General features: G+C 42.9%; 2 protein-coding genes across 2 annotated transcripts; both read right to left on the bottom strand.

Annotated features, from left to right (window-relative positions):
- Positions 1-1,021: 1,021 nt before the first annotated feature.
- si:dkey-30k22.5 (lecithin retinol acyltransferase family protein) lies at positions 1,022-5,478 on the bottom strand. The gene is made up of 2 exons (XM_061770505.1): positions 4,979-5,478; positions 1,022-2,489 (listed from the first exon to the last, which is right to left on the bottom strand). Exons 1-2 carry the CDS (start codon positions 5,468-5,470, stop codon positions 2,334-2,336), a joined length of 648 nt encoding a protein of 215 aa, XP_061626489.1. The 5' UTR covers positions 5,471-5,478; the 3' UTR covers positions 1,022-2,333.
- A 1,799-nt stretch (positions 5,479-7,277) lies between these two features.
- lrata (lecithin retinol acyltransferase a) lies at positions 7,278-9,803 on the bottom strand. The gene is made up of 2 exons (XM_061770504.1): positions 9,210-9,803; positions 7,278-7,583 (listed from the first exon to the last, which is right to left on the bottom strand). The coding sequence occupies exons 1-2, from the start codon at positions 9,765-9,767 to the stop codon at positions 7,431-7,433; spliced, it is 711 nt and encodes a 236-aa protein (XP_061626488.1). The 5' UTR covers positions 9,768-9,803; the 3' UTR covers positions 7,278-7,430.
- Positions 9,804-16,067: the final 6,264 nt, after the last annotated feature.

Here is a 16,067-nt window from a genome sequence, read left to right as displayed (position 1 = left end):
GACAAGTGCAAACAAACTCCTAAAATGTTAAATCAAGTGCAGATGCTCTAATGGGCTTTTCCTGACTACTTCTTTTTGTATTTATTTATTTACTTTTGCTTTCGAGCAGAAGCTTGAAGGTTTTGTTTTGTTGTTTTCTCTTTCAATGAAGTATCAAAGTACAGACTCTGAAATCTACTTAAGCGCAAAAGAAAGTGTGAAATTGTACTATCGATTCGCCAATCATATTTAAATTCATGTTCAATGGAAGTCAGCGCACACCTGCCGCCATTGAATGTGCCCAAATTGAGTTTTGCTGTTCGGGTGGGCTTTTCCTGACCTCTATTTTTTCATCCTAGTAGATGTTTTTTTTTTTTCTTTTTTTTACTTCAATAATAATTATATACACGGAAATGTACCTAAATGTAAAAGTAAACGGGAATTTTTACTGTCGACGACAGTGGATTTAAAATTCCTTTTTTTTTTTTGTGATGTAAAAAAAAATTATTATTATTGCAAGATACATAATTTCTAAACATTTCCCACTGTTAACGTGAGCGACTCATGTTAGTACACACCTGCCAACATGAAAGTGCCTCCGCGGCAAGACAACACCGAAACACACCAGCAAAGTTCACTTCTGAATGACCTTGGAGTGGCCTCGTCAAAGTCAACTGAAATGCTGTCAACTTAAAATGGCCGCCGATGCTTGAAAACCCTCCATTTTTGCTGAATTCAAACTATTCTCCAAGGAAGACAATGCTTGATTTTAGTTTTTGCTGTCGAGGATGGCCCAACCAGTTGTTAAGTTGAGGGAGCCATTGCTTTTTCACACTTTTAGTTTTTCTTTTTCCTTAATAAATAAAATAACCATTTCGTAAATGCATCTCATGTTTACTTGGGTTATCTTTGTCTGATATTTGTTTGATGATCTTAAACAATTACATGCAAAAAAATACATCTATAGAAGGGGACACATAAAGTACTTCTTCATGGCACGGTGTATTATGATATATTACAATATAATGTAGTACACACGCAGTGTGGTAAAAACGTTCACTATTTAATCTTTGACACGGTAGGGATTGACTTGGACTGAGTCAAAACAAATCAAGATAAGCGGGTAGAAATGCATTTTTAATGGGCCCAGAATCATAAATAAAAACGGTACCATGGGACGACAAGATTTTTCTCACGAGAACGGGAATTGTCTTTACAGTGACCTCCGAAAAATACATCTTTTATTTAGTTATTTAGTTAGTTATTTATGTATTCATGTATTTTGCATTGAAAGGCTATTTTAGGCTGTCAGGAACACGCCAAACCAGCAGGTGGTACTATAACCCTTGTCTTTCTATTTTGGCAATTTGTAACATTAAAAAAACACAAACAACAACTCATACAAACATTTTTTTAAATGACATTAGGCATTTGCGGCAAATATAAAACAATTTACAAATAAAACTACAGGCGGCGCTCTAACACCTACATTAGGAAAAGTGAAACTATAAAAAAGGAAAGATATTCTGCATATAGCTTATTTTTTATATTTCTGTAAAATAAATCTTACTTAAAAATATTGATGCCCAAATAAGATACATTTTTATTTTAACTTATGTATCACAATATTTAAATCTTTCTAAGTCATGTGTACTCTACATGTATATGTATTAATATATGAATATGTCATATAAAAAATGGAATCAATCATAAAATATGAATACAATGACAAAATAATACATCATCATAATAAAATAAACAATACGGAAACAAAAAAAAAATATGTCGATAACATAGAGTAAATGTACTCAAATCATGATACATGACGAATCAAGGTACAGAGGAGTCATACGTACTTCTGGGAAAAAACTAAATTCACTTGATGTTAACAGAACACACTAAACACTAAATCGACAATAACAAAAGCGCTTATTTTAGGCCGGCCCTTGAAACGTGCTTTCATCGTAATATTTGGAAGGAATCTGTCAAATGAAGGCTGCTGTCATTGATGATGAATCACGGACAAAATGAGAGCTGAAAAGACTTTGAATATTCGGGGATCTTTTTTGATGGTGTGTTTTTAGATGTCTTGGATATTTCCTAACACACACACGTTACGTTAAATGAAGACGAAATTCTATTCGGCGTTGACAAAAACGTCTCGAAATTGTCTTTGATGTTTCCGAAAATACGGATGCGAGGTTTGCCAAAGACTGACTTGTCTTCAGATTTTTAGGTTCACTGAAGATTCCAAATGGTATTTGACGTTTACGTTGAAAAACTTCAAACTTTCTTTGATGTTGTTAACGAAAACCAAATGTCGGGTTCACAAAACAACGAGGAGGAGGCCCGTTCTACGCTGCCATCCAGATGGTGAAGGACAGCAACATTGTTCCCAAAAGGGTGGCGGGCGTGGCGCAGCCGAGGCAAAGCAGGACGGCGGCGCCGCACGAGGCCGTAACGTAGGAGCTGGTGCGGCTGCACACGATCTTCCGCGCCGTCGTGCAGAACTGCGATAAAACAGAATTCAAAAGGAACAGTCACACACAGAAGCGCTCTTTTGGTTTTTTTCAAACCCTGAGCTTGCATCAACAACGGAATTTCAAACTTCAGCTTTTCCATGTGACCTCCCACAAGCAGCTTGATGATGAAGCAACGACACAATGGAGATGAACGAGCAACGAGGAACAAGCAATCCTCGTAAACATGGACCTAAACAAAGGGTCGTTGGTAGTCAAGTGACGAAATACTCAAACTTGTGTTCAGGGTTTACGTAAATGTATGCGATGTTGATCAAATCAAAATGGTCTTTTTTTCATTGAAGGCTAAATTGTCTTTGACGTTTGCAAGAAAAACAATGTACGTTAGATTCTAAACTGTCGTCACTGTTTATGAAAACACGTGTGTTAGGTTAATCGAAGACTATATTATCTTTGAACATTTTGGTTCGTAAAATATTTCTTGTACAAAGATGTACGAGCCCAATTCCAATGAAATTGGGACGTTGTGTTAAACATGATTTGCAAATCATGTTCGACCTATATTTCATTGAATACACTACAAAGACTACAAAGATATTTCATGGTCAAACTGACAAACTTATTGTTTTTAGTAAATAATCATGAACTTGGAACTTGATGGCTGTAACACGTTCCAAAAAAGCCGGGACAGCTGGGTGGCAAAAAAGAGTGAGAAAGTTGAGGAATGCTCATCAAACACGTGTTCGGAACATCCCGCAGGTGAACGGGATCGTCGGCTAGAAAAGGAGCTTCCCTCAATTGCCCAATCATTCACAAGCAAAGGTGGGACGAGGTTCACCTCTTTGTCAACAAGTATAAGTATAATATAATATAATAAATATATAAAAGAATAAAAAGTATAATAAATATATAAAAGTCAGTCAATACAGTTGGGCGCCACATCCGGAAGTGCAACTTGAAACTCGACTATGCAAAGCAAAAGCCATTTCAACGCCGCCGGCTTCTCGGGGCCCGAGCTCATCTCAGATGGACCGATGCAAAGTGGAAAAGTGTTCTGCGGTCCGACGAGTCCACATTTCAATTGTTTTGGGAAATTGTGGACATCGTCCCCTCTGGGCCAAAGAGGAAACGAACCATGGACGCAAATTTCAAAAGCCAGCACCTGTGATGGTATGGCGCTGTGTTAGTTCCAACGGCATGGGTAACTTACACATCTGTGAAGGCACCATTCATGCTGAAAGGTGCATAGAGGTTTTGGAGAAACATACGCTGCCATCCAAGCAACGTCTTTTTCATGGACGCCCCTGCTTATTTCAGCAAGACAATGCCAAACCACATTCTGCACGTGTTACAACAGCGTGGCTTCCTAGTAAAAGAGTGCGGGTACTGGACTGGCCTGCCTGCAGTCCAGACCTGTCTCCCATTGAAAATGTGTGGCGCATTATGAAGCGTAAAATACGACAACTGTTGGAACAGCTGAAGCTGTACGTCAAGCAAGAATGGGAAAGAATTCCACCTCCAAAGCTTCAACAATGAGTGTCCTCAGTTCCCAAACATTTATTGAATGTTGTTCAAAGAAAAGGTGATGTAACAAACACAGTGATAAACATGAGCCTGTCCCAGCTTTTTGGGAACGTGTTGCAGCCATCAAATTCGAAGTTCATGATTATTTGTTCAAAACAATCAAGTTGATCAGTTTGAATATTAAATATCTTGTCTTTATAGTGTATTCAATGAAATATAGGTCGAACATGATTTGCAAATCATTGTATTCTGGTTTTTTTCATGTTTAACACAACGTCCCAACTTCATTGGAATTGGGCTTGTAGATGATATATTCATAAAGCATTCAATTGTCTTAGATGTTTACAAGAACTCACTTCAGGTTCATCGAAGACACATTTTTCCTTGATTTTTACGAGTTGTTTGTTAAGATTCGAATCTTGCAAAAAATATACATGTCATGTTTGTTTGAGACTAAATCGTCTTAGACCAACATTTGGTACAATTGCGCAAAACTCAATTTTCTTCAATGTTCATGAAAGACTGTAGACAGTATTTGACGTTCATCCATGACAACATTGCATGCGATGTGACCAAAATCATGCGTTGTTAAGTTCATCGGCTTTCTTTGATTTGCTTACGTACACAACAGGTTCAGCGAAGCCTGTACATTGTCTTTGATGTTTCCAAAAACAATCATTAGGTTGTTGAAGATTCAAAAACTGTCTTTAATGAAGCTAATGATGGAAATAAACATCCGTCATTAGGTGCATTCAAGCCAGCATTTTCAGTGATTCTTACAAAAACAGCAAAGTCCCAGTTGTCTTGGATGTTTATCAAAACAATCCTTTAATTGGGTCCAAGACAAAATGTCCTTGGATTTTTACCAATGCATATACTTAAGGTTCCTCAAAGACTCAATTGTCTTTGACGTTTAAGAATGGTTGGCTTCGTCAGGTACTTTCAGTAAGACGAAATGATCTTAGTCGTGTACGAAAGGTTTCCGTACACGGTACCTGGTACGTCTGGTAGCTGATGGCCATGCCATATCTGCAGTACATGACGTAGTGCTCGCAGTTGTACCACAGCAGGCTGTAGGCCACCGCGCCCAGCAGCTTCTCGGCTCTCCCGGCCACCTCGTCCGCGTCCAGCGGCGGCTGCTTGCACACGGCGTCCGTTCGGTTCACCAGCACCCGGGATCCGTACGCAAAGTCCCGCAGCGAGTCCGCCCGGACGCTGGCCACCTTGGCCACCACGCCCAGAAGCAACCGGTTGTTGGTCACCGTCTCGGCCACGGCCGCCTTGTCGCGGGTCAGAACCGGTAGAATGTCCGGGATGAGGTGGGCGACCTGGCCGTCGCCCAGATAGATGCCAAAGTGTGTGAAGAGGGTCCGGGGTACCTCCAGGAGATCGCCCCTCTTGTACAGGGACAGGTCGTACCCGGAGGCGGGGTCCTCCTCCTCCTTGGAGGTCGCGAAGAACAAGCTGAGGAGCCGGTAGAGGAACATGACGGCGATGTGAGAACGAGCCCCACGCCCGAGCGCTTTTATTGGGTCGGGATTAGCAATTGGCCGACATCCCGGCAGGACTGGACAGAAAGGAGCTTTCTCTAAGAACCGCTATGGAATGTGAAATCGGGGACTCATTTGGAGGGTATTAAGGTCGAGGTTCCGCGTCAGGAGAAAAGCCTCGTTCCGAAAAAGGTTGAGCAAGGCCGGCGAATAAGCCGCTTTCCTTTTGAATTCTTCTCGTCGTTATTCAGCACTTTAGAGTCATCTCTGTCAAAACACCTGCGTTTGGCTTACAAAACTGGGAAGCTATCAATGACGTTTGCAAAAAAGCATCGACGTTGACTGAGTTCAACACTCAATTGTCTTTGAAAGAACTGGTGAATACGTTTGTTGGACACAACATTTTCATTGATGTTTGCGAAAACAGTTGTTGTTGTTGTTGTTGTTTTGTGAAAAAGCATACATTACGTTGGCTGAAGTCAAAAAAAAAAAGGGGCCAAAAAAATGTTTGTTACATTGAATTGACGTTGAAAAATGTACATTAGGTTTGTCCTAAACTCTTGACTGTCCGTAATGTTTCTGAAAATACGTACGTTATGTTTGTTGAAGTAAAAATTGTCTTTGACGTTGTTTAATACTCTTACATTGTTTGTTGAAGACAAAAGTGTCTTTGATGTTCAGGAAAACAAGTGTGAAAAATGCGTTGAAGACAAAATTGTCTTGTTTCCCAAAACACGTACACTGACTTTGTCGACGACTAAATTGTCGTTGATGTGCACAAAAAAATGTACACATCGAAATTGTCGATGGTAAAACATGTTCCGTTTGTTCAACTCTAAATTGTCTTTGATGTTTACCTAAAATGGATGAAAAGTTTGGGGAACACTACATTGTCTTTGATGTTTACAAAAAAAAAAGTGCATGTTAAGTTTGCTCAACACTCAATTGTCTTTGAAGTTTACGAAAATACAACATTTACATTTGTTGAAGACAAACTTGTCTTAGCTTTTAACAAAAAACATTTGATTGACGACTAAATTGTCTTTGATATTTACGGAAATCATCTGCATTGACTTGTTGGGGGACTCATTTGCAGGGTATTCCATCAAGTGTCCATCGTCATTCGAAAAAACACGTACAATGAATCTATTCAAGAAAAAGTTGTCTTTGTTGTTCACAAAAACACGTATGTTAAGATTGTTGAAGACTGAATTGGATTTGATCGTTACATACAAGGACACGTGAAAGTTTGTCTTCGACGTTTGTTGACACGTCCATCAAGTGTGCCTCAGACAAAGTTTGTTTACACCGATATGATATTATCTTCGATGTGTCACAAAACACACTTTAGGTTTGCCTCAATGAAATCGCCTTTGATTTTTGTGAGAAAAAAAAACATGGAGTTTGTTGAAGACGAAATTGTCTTTGATGTCTGCAAAAGATTTACGTTGGGTTTGTGGTTTCTAAATGGTCTTTGATGTCTCCAAAACATGTGAAGCTTGTTGACGTTTGTAAAAAAAGTTGTGCCTTAGGTCCAGTGAAGACTCGACGTAAACTTTGGGGTTTATGAAAACTACTTCACTTTGTCGAAGCCTCAGAGTTGTTCAAAGTGCTGACAAAACCAAAACAACACTCGATTGTCTTTGATGTGTTTTAACAAAAACCCGCACACTAGGTTCATCAAAGACGACACTGAATTGATGTTTAAGAAAACTATCCCTAATTGATGTTTAGGAAAATGTCTGCAGGGCTTGTGGAAGGCCTTCTCTTTGATGTTTCCAAGTCACACTCAAATACGCAATCATAAAAATAACTTTTTTATTATTTACACATTTTTACACAACGACAAAAATCCACTTTAACGAAATAAGCCAGTTATTGTCATTACAGGGAAAAAGGTCCTCAAATGAGACACTTCAAAGGCACCAAGTCAACGGTAAACATTTGCAAAAGCGAATTAGCCGGCCATCCACAGAGTGAAGGGGATGAGAATTGTGGGTAATGTAGTTGAGGCGGCCATGCCGCAAAAGAGCATGGAGATGATTCCCAGAATTCCTGTCACCAAGATGCTGCGTCGATCTCGGATCACCCATTTGATGCACTCACAAAACTAGAAGGGAACACAAAAAACACAAATTGTTTACAATTTGAATTGGCTCAGTGGCACCAAGATGCCGCAGGAAGGCGGCAAAGCACTAATTCGGTCTCACTGAAGCGCCTCAACTCACTGAAACATAGTTCTTTGGCACCAAGATGCCACGAGATGGCAATAAAGTCCTATTTGTATGACTTTTGCCTGAGCGAAAAACAGCAGATAGGTGAGTTTTTCAGCCAATAACAAAAATTCGGCGAACGAATACATTTGCAAATGCTCGAAGCACGAAAATGTGGGTGTTTGCTGTACGACACTGAGTGTAACTTCCAGCTTAATTACACTTTACAAAAGCACTTGATTTCTTTTAGGATGTTTTTACGCAATGCAGTGTTATTTTTCTTCATTTAAAACATTACAAATTGTGGTTTTCGGAAGCTGGAACGGATTGACGGACTTTCAGTTCATTTCAGCGGGGACAATTGTTGTGACACGCGAGTGACTTGATGGAAGCTCGGCCACGGAGCGAATTGCGGGCGAGTCAAGGTGCCGCTTCCAACCGTCCTTGTACTTGGACTGAAAGTTAGCATTCACTATACGGATCTTTGTTTACATTTTCTTTTATTATGCCTCGTTGCGTTTTTATACAACAGGGCAGTGCTATTTAAAAAAAAATATATATATATATATATATACTTGATAAAAAGTGACGTTTTTGGGAGGGATGCAACAGATTCCTGGCTTTTGAAATTTGTTTCAAGGGGGAAATTAAATTGACATCCCGGTAAATATTATTGAACTCGGTCAGTGAACAAATGAAACACGACATTACAGCAACACCTCGACTGATGAGTGACCCGAATTGTTTTTTTTGGCCTTGAGTTGCGAGCAAAAATTGGAGTTACGAGCACTCAACGGTGGCGGGCGGCAAACTTCCCAACAAGCAGCAGACAGTGAATACTTCCAAAAGCATTCCAAGCGCTCGCTCCACGCTACTTATTGGCGGTCTCGGCTGAAGTTGAAACAGAATTCCACATCGTGTATGGAACCCCAACCACACAACTTACAAAAGTCTGCTAGCTTAATGCTAACAGACTATGCAAAGCGCCATAGACGTGCTCATGAAAGTATCACCCATGTTGCGGTCGTTATAAGCCTTTTAAGGGTGCAGTAAACACGCAGACAGACAATATGTCATTCGGACGGACGTTTTTGTCTATTGCTGCAGCTTACAGTCATTTCGTTTTGAAACTCTCCGAGCCGTTATTGATGTCCGTCTTCTTCCCGCGCGCATTTTTCATTTGGGCGCGAACCTCGGGAGCGACAAAATCACCAGGAGCGGAAAGCGTGTTTTGTTTTGCGGAATTCTGTACAATTCTGGCTCTGGATTGTGAGGAAATGGAATTTATTTGTCATTCTTTTCCCCTTTTTATTGGCGGAATATCCCCGATGAATGCAAAATTGGTGGTTGGTGGTTTCATTGTTGTTGTTGTTGTTGTTTTGTTTTTTCCATGTGTCAATGACGTGTGGTTCCCCCGCCGCGAATCGCGGGCTTCCACCGGTTGCTCTTCTTTTTTTTTTTTTCCAAATTGTGTGTTTTGGCCAAAGGGGAAGGGCTTGACAGTCGCAAGTCGGGGCGGCTACCTCTTCCGTCTGCCGGCTGGCGGCGCGTCCGTATCTGCAGTGGGTGACAAAGTGTTCGCAGTTGTTCCACAGCAGGCTGTAGGGGAAGCTGCCGAGCAGCGCCTCCGCCCGGCGGGCCGCCTCCTCCGCCGGCAGCGCCTTGGCCCTCTTCGGCCCCGCGGCTCCATCCGCGCGGTTGACCAGGATTCGGGAGCCGTACGCGAAGTCCTCCAGGGCGTCCACGCGCACCGTGGCGCGCCGGCACAAGCATCCGGCGATCAGCCGCCCGTTGGTCACCGCCGTGGCCAAACGCCGTCGGTCGTCGGTGAGCGCCGGTAGGATGTCCGGGATGAGGTGCGCCACCCGATTGTCGCCCAGGTACACGCCGAAGTGGGTGAAGAGCGTGCGGGGTACCTCCAGGAGGTCGCCCCGGCGGAGGGGCGGCGGAGGAGGCGAGCCTCCGCCGGATCCCCGGGGCTGGCTGGGAAGCTCGCGCGCATGCGCAGAGCCGAAAAACACAACTTTCAGGTTGCAGAGGAGGGAGAGTTTCTCCACTAAGAAGGCGAATGAGTTGATCATGGTGACTCTCTTTGCACGTTGCTTCCGAGCAGCCCCCTTTTATTAGGAACGAGGAGGAGTAGCCCCACCAACCCCCGCCCCATTTGTCGACATCCAGCCCACCGAAGAGGCTTTTCACCACGTGTGTGCGCGTGCGCGCGTTTTTATGGTTTGTTGAGATTTAGCAGCACGTGCACAAAAACAAGATTCGAGCGTACGAGTCACGTTTAGCTGGATTCTTGCAAAGAATGGGACCTTTTTCACCAACTAAATGAAAAAGGATGTCTGCACAAGCATTCCGGAATATTCCGCGGCTCCAACTGTGCCAGACCGACAAGGATGGTTATAATTGAATACATGCACAAAGGGATAACGGAAAGGGAAATGATATGTTGCAGCGTCGAACTGTGCTGTTCCTAAAAGCTCAATTAACTGCTTGAAGTCACATTTTGGAGCGCTATTAACTGTCATACGAAGACCCTTGCTGAGGCCCTCTCCTAATAAGAAGAAGAAGAATAATAATACAGTTATTGATTTGAAGTTTTAGCCGTCAAGCCGAACCTTAGGTCAGGAGCGTCCAACTCATTTTTTGTCGCGTTCCACGCGGTCGTTACGGTTTCCCTCGGGGGGGGGGGGGGCAGTACATAGAAATGTACGATTGCCTCATATTATTACATATACACCACAAATTGATGGATCACTCTTTTTGAAATCAGAAGCCAGTAAGACAAAAAAAGAAGAAGATGTTCAACTGTTTTCTCGTCTAAGCTGGTCACTCACTGTGACTGTATCGCCGCAAAGCAGCACATTGCTCTGCGCCTTCACAAAATCAATCCAAGCAAGTTGCATGCATTTGACATATGCTGTATTTACAACCCATTTTGAATGTAACGTCTTTTCGGCAGCTCGTCAGCGAAGCGTTTGTGAGTCGGCTGAGGGAAGGACGCCGTTCGGGATCGTGTTCAGGGTGGCTATCACGGAAGAATTCGCAGTCTCGCACATCTGCACTCGCTCAAAGTGCTTTCATGTTTACGGGGCGTCACGTTGCTTTCCTCGCTCATAAACGAGGACATTTTTGTCTTTTGGAGAAAGAAAAACGTTTGTTTATCTTCTGTCAGAATTGTTTGAAATGTTTTGTTACTCCGAGAGACGTTGAACAGAAAATGACAACCCCCTAAACCCTAGCCCTAACCCTCAACGTGAACGTAACCCTAACCCCTAGCCTAACCCATTCCCATACTCTCCCAAACTATATACCCTATTTGAATTTCTTTTCAGGGGATAGTTGAAAGACCGCACAATCGCCGCATGACCTCCTCGACCTTAATGCTAGCATACAATGGGAAATACCCCAGTCGCACAGGCTAACCATTAGCATCTCTGTGGCGATGTTAGCTATCCTAACACAAACGGTGCCGCAACACATGCAGACAGATAATATATCATACTCACAGGCATCTATTCTTCATCCTCTGCAAGAAATGACTCAGATTACCGCTGTACTGAGAAGCCAAGAGAGGAGCCGAGTGTCGAGTACAGTATGTGCTTGGGTCTTGTCTATACGTCTGTTTTACACTGCCCATTGGTGGCAAAAGGCTCGTTCCCCAGAATGAGTAGCACAACGTGCATTGAAGGTGAGTGTGACAACAACTGTTTATTTATTTGGAAATCAATTATGTCATTACTGTGTTTTTTTGGGGACTAAGTATAACATTAGAGAGTGCTCTTTTTCTCATTATATAAGACATTACAAATATTTTGGGGGGAGGGGAGGCTGGGACAGGCTAGCGGCATTTCCCTCCATTTCAACAGGGAAAGAATTATACGCGTGGTCAAGGAACGACTTCAACTCGTATCTCCAGGTACCACTGTAACTATAACCACAGGCATCCCCGAGCCCGCTACTCACTGACCCTTAGACCTAACATTAACCTACAGCCCAACCTTTAACCTCAACCTTCATATTTATGCCTGTAAAAAAGTGCTTGAAAAAAGGTCGCCCGCCTCAGATTGAAAGCGGCAAACACCCAGTTTAGTCATCCCGTTTGTTGTATTCAGTGATCCGAACAAGAACAGACCGGAATGGGAATGAGGATGAGGAGGGAAGACGGGAGGAGGAGGAGGAGGAGGAGGAAGAGGGGGAAGAGGGGGAAGAGGGGGAAGAGGGGGATTGGTCCAAGCTGCACTTTTCTCAAAACCGTGAAAACATTCCTTTTGTCCAGATTAGCACAATCCTGTTTGCCTTGTACGACACGCTCATCATTTTGCCCACAACAGCAACCGTAGGCTCTGTTCAGTGCTTGCTGACCCAAATACTGCAGAGCACAGGTTCTCACACCGGTAGTCCAGGATCTGTAGCATTATTCCCAATTCCAAGAAAGAATCAGAATCGTCTTAATTTGACAAATAGCTCAAAAACACACAAGGAATGTGTCTCCGGTAGTTGGAGGCGCTCTAGTACGACAACAGACGGCCATTTTGACCCCCAAAAATACTTTTGAGACATCAAAACATCAAAACACACGACGACGAGTCACCGAGCGATGAAAGGTTGCCGGTAATGTGGTCACGCTGACACAACGGCAGCTGTGCAAATGATGCCAGTCCGCTAGCAATTTGGAGCTGTTTGAAATGACTAAGAGAGCAATCATCTGGTACAGTGACCATTGTGCAAATGGCGCAGATAGTTCTCGAGCATGAGTGGTCAGTATTGGTCCACAACCGATATGCAAAAAAGTGCAGAGTGACGAGACCGCTACAGTGAGCGAATGAATGATGTAGACGAGTCCCGACAAGAGATGTGACAACAATTTCAAGGCAAGATTGACAGCATGTGAAAATGGAATTGGAAGTTAACTGTTTAAGAAGTTCATGGCAGGAGGGGAGGAGCTGTCGCAATGGGTGCTACTTTTAGTAGAGAGGCTACTTCTTCAATAGAGAGACTGGAATTCCCAGGAACTCCATATCATCCATCCATTTTCTGTCGCGCTTCTCCTCACGCGGGTCGCGAGCGCGCCGGAGCCCATCCCGGCCGTCATCGGGCAGGAGGCGGGGCACGCCCCTGAACCGGTTGCCAGCCAATCGCAGGGCACATACAAACAAACAACATTCGCACCTACGGGCAATTTAGAGTCGTCAATGAACCTAGCGTGCATGTTTTGGGGATGTGGGAGGAAAGCGGAGTGCCCGGAGAAAAGCCGCGCGGGCACGGGGAGAACACGCAAACTCCACACAGGCGGGGCCGGGGATTGAACCCGGGTCCTCGGAACTGTGAGGCGGACGCTCTAACCGGTCGTCCACCGTGCCCTACTTGATACCCTAATGAGGCAGATTTTTCCAACAGTATTCCTTTTTTTTTTTTTTTTTAAATGCAGAATTAACGTGTCTTTTTCAGGGTAAAAAGCACACAATTACAAAAATAACGTTATATTTTGGGATTTCACTTGATAAAATATGACTCTCATTAAACTTTGACGTTCATATATTTATATTGTGCTTTTATCTTGGGGAAAAAAATATGACTTTATTCCAGTAAAATGATCCCATCAAAATACATCTTTGTTCTTTTTAAAATTGAAAAATATCAATTTGTCGTTGTAACTTTAGGACTTTTTTGCTCCAAAATAGGCAACTATTTTATTGCTATGGCATTTAGGAGTCCACGTGGTAGTTATGTTGAATTGGCATCATTGGAGAACTCATGAGACTGGCATCAACAGCACTGTCGCTCTTACCCACGTTTGCGTGCCAGGGCGCGGTTGTGCCAACGTTGTGCCGAGTCTCTTCATAATAAGAAAGACAATATTGACTTTCTAGTACTTGCGTATGCACGTCCGTCACTCTGGATCCTTTAGTTGCTCATAAAATGATCGCACAAACGTGTCATTTAGAGTTCAAAGTTACAAGACGCCGTTGGTCCATTGCTTGTTTCATCGTTAGTTAGTTCAGTCGATTGTTAGTTGTTAGTTACACGTTAGTTGCTGCAGATCCAGATGAAGTTGGAGTTGGAGTTAGTTCTTAAATACATTTATTCGTTCGTTCACTCGTGCGTGATGTTACAGCCACTCAAGTAAGTTAGTTCGCTGGCGCAGATCTGGATGCAAATGGTGTTCCTTTCGCTCATTTCTTCATTCAATCCTTCGTTTATTCTTTTGTTTGTTAGCCATCGAGTCTTCGTGCAGATCAAGAACTTCTTTTTGAGTTTTTGGCCGTTGTAGACAACTTGCATCAGGGCCAAGTTGGGCAGTGACTCCCCACCGGATGCGCGCGTACTGTGTCAAAGGTTAAAGTATGGCGTTAGCCTTAGCGTGAGCCTTTTTAAATCTTTGCTGTTTTTTTGTTTTGTTTTTTAGACAGGCAAAGGGGTGGGACAACAAAGTGTGAACAAGAGGCTTTTTCTCTGGCCATCACGCCACCTTCAGCTGAGCGGACTTAGCTTAGCTTAGCTTAGCTTAGCTTAGCGTCTGCGACCGACACTCGAACCCGGAGACGGCCGCGCAGGCCGACCTTTGGCCCGCTTCTGCCGAGCGGGAGATTTCCCCCAAACGGTCGCGCACCGGAGAACGGTGGTTGGCAAACAGGGTTCAGAGCCGTAGCTTGGCAGTGCACAAAATCATTTCCATATTATTAGAAACACTGCATAAATGTGTGTAAATAAAAAACCAATACTAAACCAATGACTCCACCCTACCGCAGCTTTTTGCCAATTAAAAGCTCTGATATGATTGTGACTTATCATCCCACAAATCTGACATCCCTACATGATTCAAATCAGTTTTGTAGAACAAAAGGGTGTCTTATTCCATGAATAAAGAACAAAAAAAGCATATTGTTCAAGTAGAGTGAGCCCCCACTTTTCAGGGCGTTAGTGGTCACTTTCTGCGAGTAATTGACACCCCCCAAAAGGGGGCAAAAGCACCACTGTTTTTTGTTTTCTTGTTTGTTATTTTGGTCCGATGCTTGGTCATGAAATAGTGATGGATCACTTTTTATGCTGGAGCAGTTTTTCTGTGCAACAGGGGAGTTTGAAATGCAGTCGTCCCTTGCGAGATCACTTTCAATGGCTTTAGTCAACAAATGGCAACAAAATACTGTCATGACTTCATTTTTGCAGGTCTTTATAAAACGTGTTGGTGAGTTAGTCACTCAGTTAGTCCATTTGTTTGTTCCTTTTTGCAGATCCGGATGAAGTGCATGTTAGTTAGTTAGTTAGTTAGTTTCCTCCTCGATAATAGGAAACTTTTGAATTCCCATGGCATTTAGGAGCACACATGGTAGTTGTGTTTAATTAGCGTGAGGAGTTTAAGGAGGTCCTTGGAAAAACTTCTCCCCTCGACCAGAAACCTTTGATTTGCTGCCGGGAACGTTGCTAACCTAAAGTCGATGAGTCGGCAGCATGTTTTGGCCTCATCGACGCTTGAGTCAACAGCGGAGGCGTGCAGCCCGGGAGCCTACAGGTTCAGCCAAAAGTTAGGAAATGCACCCTGGCACGCACGGAGACACTTTCCATCTGCTGCCGCATGCTCACAAAGAGGTCGCCAGTTCACGTAAAGTTCAGCGGCGCTTAGGTCCGCCCGCCGGTTCACGCTCGGGTCGCTCTTCAGCCTCGACATCCGTCTTCTCCTCGAGCCTGGATGTCATAAAAGCGGGTCGTGCGGAGGGAAGGCCAAGGTATGATTCAGCGCGCAAAGTCAACCTGAGGCCAGTGGGCCACACTGCTTGCTTTGGGGTACGTTCAACAGCAATTTTCTACTGTACGTGCAAGACGCAAAAAGGCACTTGGCAGTGGAGGAGAGGTTTTGGGGGGGGGGGTTTTCTGAAAAGGGCATACTTTTCTATTGAAGAAACAAAGCTGTACTTATTTGTGAAGGGGAAAAATGCCCAAAAATATATATTTGTTTTTGGGGGGGGGGGGGGGGTAAATGAAGGAAAATGTTTTATTATGGAAAAAAAGTTGTAAATTGTCAGTAAAAAAAATTGGGGCACTTCTTTAGGAAGAAATATATTTTTTGGTTGAAATAAAATCTGAATCCACATTTTTCAAAGTAAAAAGAAATAATTGGGTATATGAGAATAAAGTAATGTTAATTGGAAGTTAAAAAAAAGTACAATAAAATAGTTCGCTTTTTATTTTGTAAAGAAAAAAAGATTTTTTAGGGAGGATTTTTTTTACGAGAATTTGGTCATTTTGGGGTGGGAATATTTCATTACTTTAGGTTCAATTTTAATTTATCTGTAAAAAAAAAAAAAAAAAAAAAACAATCGCAAGATAGAAAACAAACTTACTTATGTTTTTTTAGACTGAGGGATTTTATTTTAAAT

This window comes from Phyllopteryx taeniolatus, chromosome 4 (assembly GCF_024500385.1).
Source record: "Phyllopteryx taeniolatus isolate TA_2022b chromosome 4, UOR_Ptae_1.2, whole genome shotgun sequence".
In the NCBI taxonomy this organism is placed as follows: Eukaryota; Metazoa; Chordata; class Actinopteri; order Syngnathiformes; family Syngnathidae; genus Phyllopteryx; species Phyllopteryx taeniolatus.
This window is presented reverse-complemented; position numbering and strand designations above follow the sequence as displayed.